General features: G+C 32.9%; 2 protein-coding genes across 2 annotated transcripts in view; both read right to left on the reverse strand.

The window, feature by feature from the left end:
* The window catches only part of LOC107570820 (mucin-5AC-like), a 6,846-nt gene extending 5,826 nt beyond the window's left edge, over nt 1-1,020 (reverse strand). The window contains exon 1 of the mRNA XM_016257085.1: nt 812-1,020. The gene's annotated coding sequence lies outside the window, so the exon portion shown is untranslated. The remainder of the gene's footprint in view (nt 1-811) is intronic.
* Nucleotides 1,021-6,232: 5,212 nt separating this feature from the next.
* On the reverse strand, nt 6,233-8,511 carry LOC107570822 (mucin-5AC-like). Its single transcript, XM_016257088.1, has 6 exons — nt 8,453-8,511; nt 8,180-8,337; nt 7,717-8,000; nt 7,378-7,439; nt 7,108-7,265; nt 6,233-6,872 (listed from the first exon to the last, which is right to left on the reverse strand). The coding sequence occupies exons 3-6, from the start codon at nt 7,942-7,944 to the stop codon at nt 6,733-6,735; spliced, it is 588 nt and encodes a 195-aa protein (XP_016112574.1). The 5' UTR covers nt 7,945-8,000; nt 8,180-8,337; nt 8,453-8,511; the 3' UTR covers nt 6,233-6,732.
* Nucleotides 8,512-8,624: the final 113 nt, after the last annotated feature.

An 8,624-nucleotide genomic window follows, 5' to 3' on the forward strand; every position in this document is an offset into this window, starting at 1 on the left:
GTAGAACCCTCTCAAGGATGATCAGAAGAAATGGACAGCACCTGAGTTAAATATATGAGTGTCACAGCAAAGGGTCTGAATACTTAGGACCATGTGATATTTCAGTTTTTCTTTTTTAATAAATCTGCAAAAATGTCAACAATTCTGTGTTTTTCTGTCAATATGGGGTGCTGTGTGTACATTACTGAGGAAAAAAAATGAACTTAAATGATTTTAGCAAATGGCTGCAATATAACAAAGAGTGAAAAATTTAAGGGGGTCTGAATACTTTCCGTACCCACTGTATATATATATATATATATATAAACAATCACTGCATCCAACAGATGTCAGATGTTACCAGCATCAGATGTGGAAGAGAATAAAATAAACTTTACAAACATTATTTTCATGGTTTCAGTAGTACCATGCAAAAACTGCACTCTTGATTTAACAGTTATCTACTCTGTCTGAAAAAAAAATGTATATACTAATACTATTTTATTATGACTCCTTAATATTAAACACAAATGGTTCAGTAAACAAATCTAGATAATCTAGACATCTAGATAAATGATTACTTATTATAAATGTTCTGACTACATTAATTTCATATAAAATGCATTTAACAGTAACAGAACACAGAGACTACTACAAAAATGACAAAAAATGACAAAAAAAAAAAAAAAATTTTATCACATTACTACATTATGTGAAATTTAATTAGTAGTCCTTTGATTGTTATGCCCGATATACAATATTTTCAGCAAATAAACTATATAATATAAATATAATTAAGACAAATATATGTAGTTAATTAAAGTGCTCTTACCAGTCCTTTAGCAGTATATTATGCTGAACACGTTGATCGGTAATCCGCTGTTGTCTCAGTGATCCAATAGTTATTCTATGCTTCAGTTCTTCCACTTCTCTTTAATCACCTGTGACGCTGCCTCTTAAATACCACTTAGTGACGTCCTGACTTGTGGTTTGTTACTTCACTGATATGCACAGATAAGGCATAGCCTTTTTTTCGTAAATCTTTTGTATTGTGCCCGTCTAAAGTGTCTGGAGTGCGCAACCATTTATTATAGGAAGGCTTATTTATAGAAACTGTTACTTGATAACTTGATAACTTGAAAACTTGATAAAGCCATATAGTTGCACATTTTAATTTATATGTCATTCTCATACCGTGATTATGTTTTCATTTCAATCAGACATTGTTTTAAATGTATAAAAAAAAAATCATTTGTTTCAATGTATTAATTTGTTGATATTACTGCACGAATGTTAGTGTAATAAATACAAAATGGAATTGCATTAGCAGTTTATACAAAAACAACATCAAACTCAGAGATTCCCATGAGTTTAATAATTGATCAGCACGTGATCTTTTTATGGATCCTACATCAACTGATCCCGATAACCGCACATGTGAGATGTCAAAAGGGACCAACACAAAAGACACTAGGTTTACCTATGCATTCTTCACATACTGGCACTTAGTTTCACTGGCTTCCTTGACGTTTTTGAGAAAGTTTGCCCTCACTAATGAAGCATCACTAGCCCAATACTCAACAACTGAACTGGTAGTGCCGATACGCGCATATTTACTAGCTATATAGAATATTTCACATAGTTGTTTTTCTGCCGATAAGTATCTCGGGACTCATTATAAATTAGAAATAGAGAGAGAGAGAACCCTTTCTAAATTGCTATTTTTTTTTATTTGTAACAGTTGATGTAGCCAAGCCATTTCTAATAATAGATATATTTTAATCATTCAGGCGGACAGTATGTTTTAATTATCGGCATAACAATATTTGAAATAAAAGGATAATAACACATGTGTTTTGTTTGGCTAGAAAAAAATGTTTTCACAAAAGTAAAAAAAATTGTTTAAAATAATAATCAGTGGAACTTCTGAAGCTTTAATGGTTGATATCTATTGCTGGTGTGCTTACATCACGTAATTTGTTTTCAGTTGCGACCTATTGTCTATATGGTTTTATTTCGTTAAAATCGTTAGGGCTATTGGACATTTCTGAAAAAAAATCAATGAGCTTACAAATTTCAAGAAAATTATAGTTGTATTTATATTATAATTATACTTTATTGAAAAGACAATTACTCTCTTGAAAGAATCTTCTTGAAATGGGTTTGGTTATAATAAGAAAAAACTTCTTTTTTAATATATATATATTTCATAATCAGAAACAACGTTTGTTGAAACGGCGAGACGCCAGTATATAGCTAGTAAGTGGGCTATAATAATAGCATAAGCACAGTCATTGTATTTGAAGTGCCATCTTTGATAATCAAGTCAAGTGAAGTAGTAGCCATTCCTCGCATTACAGTCAAGTCTAAGAAATGAATCCTTGAGTGTGGTAGAGGTGAACACCCTTCACTTTATTTCCAGAAATTGTACAGTGATGCTTAAGGTGTTACACATCATTTATTTCCTCAATGGATGATTTTTATGCCTTTTTTTGTATTATGTATTATTCAGTCTAAATGTAGTGAAACTGTAGCAAAAAAAGGGGTCAAGTTTGCCTTGTAGAGAGAATTAAGAATTTAAATAATCAGATTCTTGAAAACAGAACACCCCTTAGTAAAGTATTGATGATAGCTCGATTGACGGGGAGCGCTCTCTACTGGCAAAATTGGCACAGTGCAAGTGGACTTGGAAAACGGTAAAAACAAATGAAGAAAAGAAAACTATTATCGCTAAGCAGCAATGAACGAACATTCACAATGAAACACTCTTTCTAGATTAGATTTTTCTGAAGAAAATGTATCATTGCAAATATTCTGTGCAAATGTGCTACACTCTCAGACAAAAAAGGTACAAAAAGCTGTCTCTTGGAGGATACCTTTTTTAAAGAAACGTTTTTCTACCTTATTTACCACTAAAGGGTGCATATTAGTACCTTATTAGCACCTTAAAAGTACATATTAGTACCTAACGTGTACATATTATTACCCAATTGGTATATATTAGTACTTTAAAAAAAAAGAGTACCACCCTAGTGACAGCTTTTGAACCTTTTTGGTCTCTTTTGTACCTGTCTTTTGTCTGTTTGTTCATATCACAACACCTATATAAAGTATTTTGATAATACTTGCCTAAGTTTCCATAGCTGTTAGTCTGCTGTGTTATTATTTATGCCACGCACTTACTTGCACTTTTGATACTTCAGTAGATTTAATGTAAGTTACTGTACCTTAAGTATTACTTCTCATAAACTAATTTAACATTTAAAAAAAAAAAAAAGCTTGAGCATGGCTGGGTATTTTATGCAGTGCTTGTTATCTGGGACACTGTATTGAGCAAGAAGAAACATTGGGAATTAGAAAGAATAAAAGTCTTGCTACATCAGCAGTTCATGGGATAGCAAAATCACAGAGTTGTGCCTGCTGTCCCAGTTACTCTCTGTCCTCATATGACCTACTCTTGGACTTTTTTTAAAAAGATAAGCTTGTATTTGGCCAGCAGAGGGCAGGCATGAATTTGCTTTAAAATACTGCTAGTGGATGAACACCTGCCTAAAAATACATCTTCTATAAGCTCTTATTAGCACCTGTAATACTGACATTGAAACACTTAAAGATATAGTTCACCCACAAATCTGTCATTTACTCACCCCATGGCGTTCCAGACCTGTATGACTTTCTTTTTTCTGTGAAGCACAAAATAATATATTTTGAAGGTTAGTTGACTTTCATTGGTTTCATTCTCACGTTTTTAACAACATGAGGGTGAATGAATAATGACCTAATTTTCATTTTTTAAAGTGAACTATCACTTTAAATTGTGTTCTGCAGGCAGGTACAAAGAAAATAAATCTTGTATTCAAAACTTTTCCATTTCACCTGTGTAATTTAACTACTTTAACTACTTATTTAACTACTAACTACCATAGTTTATATCAGTTCACTGTCATTTAATAGTCTCACTTAAAAAAAAAACAGTACAGCACAAATAACCACAAAGATTCTCACTTTGAAGTCCCATTCATCAGAAAACTTCACAGTCTTCACAGAGAGATAAAGGCAGCCTTGAATTGTCTGGGGCGAACAAAATAGGTTGTGCAATGTTATTCAACAGCAAAGAATGTGACCGTGTGACATTCCATTCATGGTGACACTCTGAAAATATGGGCGTTTTATTTACCCTTAATTGTTACCACTTTAATCTCTGCAGATCATTTTATAAAAGACTGTCAACACCTAGAATTATACAGAAGGTGTTAAGGCGGAAGAATGTCAGAGTAGTAGAATCCCTTAGGCATTGACCTAAGACCTGTTTCAACAATACTAAGACCTATTATGACAGAAATGCTTTGGTATTCATACATAAGACCTCCTAACACCTTAAAGATATATGTATGCATAGACTTTTATTTCATTTTTTTCACACATTCTCTGAAACACACAATAACATGACGTACATAGTTAAAAGAAGCAAAACTGTTATGCAAGACAAGCCTCTTGTCAAATGAATGAATGAAAACAAAAGACAAACAGACGTGGACAAAGTAAAATCCAGTCATCTCAGTACACACGCATGAAGATGTGGGCTTACTTGTGGTAATAGCTAACATCACCTTCTCTATAACAGCAAAGATGAGTAAAAAATAAAGTAAAATAGGACTGATGTAAAGCTATGCTCCATTAAAAAAAAAAAGCCTACTCACAACTTATCTTTATATTATAAAAGGTGAGTTGCATATCACAAATCACAAGCATGTCACAAAATAAGTTTCGAGTTAAGCCTGTTATGCAAACAAGCAAGCAAGACTGGTCAAGTCAGTGGTTCACTGCAAACAAATCAACAAACCTGCCAAAGAAAAGGTCAAGTTATTTCTGCCATATGTACATTAACTGACAGTCACCACTGATAAGTTACTACTAAATATTGTAGAAGCTTAATTTTCTGTAAGTTGCTTTGCAACGATTTGTATCGTAAAAAGCGCTATACAAATAAACTTGAATTGAATTGAATTGAATTGAAGTCACAGTACTTGAAACGAGTCAAAGAAATGAACTGTTTGAGTCTGTAAGCTGTCACAAAAACACCGTACTTGAAAGTGCTGTACATAAACGTCACCCAGACATCTATTCAGTGTAATAGCCATGCATGTAGACATGAAATCTAGAAATTAAAAAGCTTCTAGTATTAAATGTAACTGACGTCTGTCTTGAAAGCAAACATGGCTCTTGCATATCACACTGCTATGGGGGCAAACAATCCCATCAATTATTTTTAACTGTACTATATGTCTGTTTCAGACACGCACAGTAAGATGATTCCACAAAATTAAAGACACTGAACCATAAGGAGGATTTTGCTTGTGGTTAATGTACTTTTGGTCATTAAAACTTTCTGACAAACATCCCTTGCACCCCAGAACAAACACAGGCAATTATATAGAGAAAAGAGGTCATGTGCTCTAATTATGTCACCTGGCAAAGATCAAGAGACATTTCTTTTTCACGGCACGAGAAGGAGATATTTTCCCACTGCATGCAATTTGTCAATCTGTAATCATGCAGTATATGAAAAAGTCATACACTTTCAGCAAAAAGATGATTTTAAAATACCCTATGCAGTATACAGTACATAAGGCATTGTAGAGTTTTTAGGGACATCTGACAAATGATTATTACATTCAGTTAAATTAGTGAGTGTACAACACACTTGTTTTGTGACTAGCACAATAAAAATGTTTTAAAGCTTTGCATTGTTTGCGAGCATTACATATCTGAAGTGGAAGATGAAAACCTCTGCAATGACAGTTTGCGTAGCAGTTTGTTAGCAGGTTATTACAGTTTTGTGTGTGTGTGTGTGTGTGTTTAAAGACACTTTCATTGTTTTTACTAGCCATAACCCACTCTGGATATTTTTTTTTCAAAAATATAAATATATATACAGTACTTGCTAGTAAGGTGGATTAATACAGTAGCTATTATTATGTAAAGTAAGGTATAAAATGTGAGCCACCCAGCTGTCAGATATGCTGTCAGTGTGCAGTATTTACATTTCAGGAAAAAAAACTAAAGTTTAGTGAAACTCACTGATTTACTCAACTCATTACTTGTCATGTTGCTATAAAGAAAGAACAAAATAGGTCTCATTAATGCATACTATCTAATAGGCCTCATTAATCATACCATCCTGAATTTATGCCAGTTTTGATAACTAGGCTATAAAGAATTTGCAATGAAATAATTATGCAAGTTAAAGTTGCATTAAGACTTTATTTAATTCATTTAATATAAAACCCTTGTACATTTTAAATAAATGTAAATACTAACAATCATACAATTTTGGACCATATGAACTTAATAAATATGTTTATTTGATTATAATAAGATAGAATAAGGTCTTGCAATGTTAGCACATACTAGACAAAAGATAATTACTGTATAAATAGTCTTTAACCTGCAGACAGGTGAACAAAAGCATTACATTTAAAATACTGAGGAAATAGGAATTTTCCTTATTTGATTGATTACAACAACCTGCTGATAAATAAAAAAATATATATAATTTTTAATTACAAATTGTGCCCTGAGAATCAATGCAATTTTAGGCTTATGTTTATATTGCCATTGCCATATTTCGAGAGTGTGCTACAATACTAAATAACACATAATACACATACAAAAATAATATAATTTGCTAATATAATTTGTGCCTTGCACATGCCTTTCATTTCTCGCAACTCACATTCATTGTTAAGGGATCTATAGGAAAAGATGTAATATTTTTGCCATAATAATGAGCCATGTTGCTTGGAGCAGACTGGATTCAATCTTCAATCCACTTGAAGCTGTAGTTGCAGCTGCAGTTGTAGTTGTAGTTGCAGCTACAGTCGTAGCTATAACTGTGAGAAAAAGATGCATGAAATAGATCAACAAAGTATCTCTGAAAAACGAAGTAATTTCAGGTTTACATGGCATATACAACACAATATCGTATATCCATATTATCAACTAGTGACTAGTGCTATAGAAGGTTAGAAATTCCACAAGATCTATTGAGCCAAAGTACTAGCTACAGTTGTTGTAAGACTTTCAGAATATGTAGCAAGATAGGTTTTGAAATGCAATCAAACTTACCTGAACCATTGACTGAAACTGTTGAAGGGATTATGTTAAGTGGATCGACACCTCCTGTTACCACTGCTGTCAGGAGGGAGTCTGAAATCTCTTGAACGGTTGGAACTGGTTGTGTGGAGTTAAAAACTAGTTGGGTTTCTGTGATGATTGACCCAGGACTGGAAAAAATAGAAGGATGCCAAATAAGATTCCTTAATAACATATATGTTAACATATATATATATATATATATATATATATACCCAAAATGCACATAAATTCCATATTTACCGGAAACTTATGACAATCACTCTGATAAAGGAAGGATATTTTGCTCTGTAGATTGGTTCAAGCTGTAACATACAATAACAGGCAGTCACAACCACAATCAGAATGGTCTTTTTTATTTGTTAAATTACATTGATAGCCGTTGAGGACTTTTTTACTTTATGAGGGGGGGGGGAATCAAAATGTGTCACTTATTTATGGTAAACTAAACAATTTAAATAATAGCAAATCCCTTTATACAGTATGTCTGGCTTTGGTCTAAAATATCTGTATTCTTTTCTCTTAAGTACAAGATATTTTCTGTGTGTCATCTGTGAATCTTGTAAGTTTATTTTAACTCACCTGAGATCTGACAACCTCCGATCTTGACTTGAAGGCCTGAGAGCTTTGATTACTGAGTTCAATTATAAATATGTCAAAAGAACGGTACACAAGAACTGTTAGATACATGGGTACAGATTTTGTAGTTGTAGTTGCAGGCACTTTAGTTGTAGATGTCAAGGGTCTTGTAAATGTCAAGGGTCTTGTTGTTGTTGTTGTTGTTGTTGTCGGTGTTGTTATTGTTGTCATTGCTGTTGTTGTTGTTGTTGTTGTTGATGCTGTAGTTGAAGTAGTCACGTTAATAACTGTAAGAAAAAAGGTGTACAAATTAGGTAAACAAAATGCACTGTGTTTTGTTTGTCAGTATACATAGTGATATGAAGGTTGTACATTTTACAAGATCTACTGAGCAAAAGTGGTAGGCACAGTTTTTCTAAGACTTTCAGAATTTGTAAGATGTTTTCTGAAATGCAAGCAAACTTACTCGAACCATTGACTGAAATCGAATAAGGAGTTATGTTCAGTGGATCGACACCTCCTGTTATCACTGCTGTAAAGAGGGTGTCTGAAATCTCTTGAACAGTTGGAACAGGTTGTGTGGAGTTGAAAGCTAGCTGTGTTTCCGTGATTACTGACCCTTGTCTGGAAAATATAAAAGAATGTCATAGGATTCCTCAACATGAGCAAATTACCTTTATTTTAAGGTTACTACATGGTTATTTTTTTAACCCACAATGCACATAAATTCCTTATTTACCTGAAAAGCAAGACAGTCACTTCAATAAAGGAAAGATATTTTGCTTTGTAGATTGTTTCAAGCTGCAAGAGTAAAAGTACAATAACAGGCAGTCAAAATCACAATCAGATTATTATTATAATTTTTTTTGTTAAATTACATTGATTACTGATGAAGATTTTTTTATTTCATG

Source organism: Sinocyclocheilus grahami, unplaced genomic scaffold (assembly GCF_001515645.1).
Source record: "Sinocyclocheilus grahami isolate Dianchi unplaced genomic scaffold, SAMN03320097.WGS_v1.1 scaffold1509.1, whole genome shotgun sequence".
Taxonomy (NCBI): domain Eukaryota; kingdom Metazoa; phylum Chordata; class Actinopteri; order Cypriniformes; family Cyprinidae; genus Sinocyclocheilus; species Sinocyclocheilus grahami.

What these genes read in the sequence shown, in the direction of transcription:
- LOC107570822 (XM_016257088.1), bottom strand. Translation starts at nt 7,944, where the DNA reads ATGACAACAATAACAACACCGACAACAACAACAACAACAACAACAAGA. An exon ending in CGGAGGTTGTCAGATCTCAG is followed by an intron (nt 7,440 to 7,716) that starts GTGAGTTAAAAT and finishes TGTATGTTACAG; the next exon opens with CTTGAACCAATCTACAGAGC. An exon ending in AGTTTCAGTCAATGGTTCAG is followed by an intron (nt 6,873 to 7,107) that starts GTAAGTTTGATT and finishes TTTTTCTCACAG; the next exon opens with TTATAGCTACGACTGTAGCT.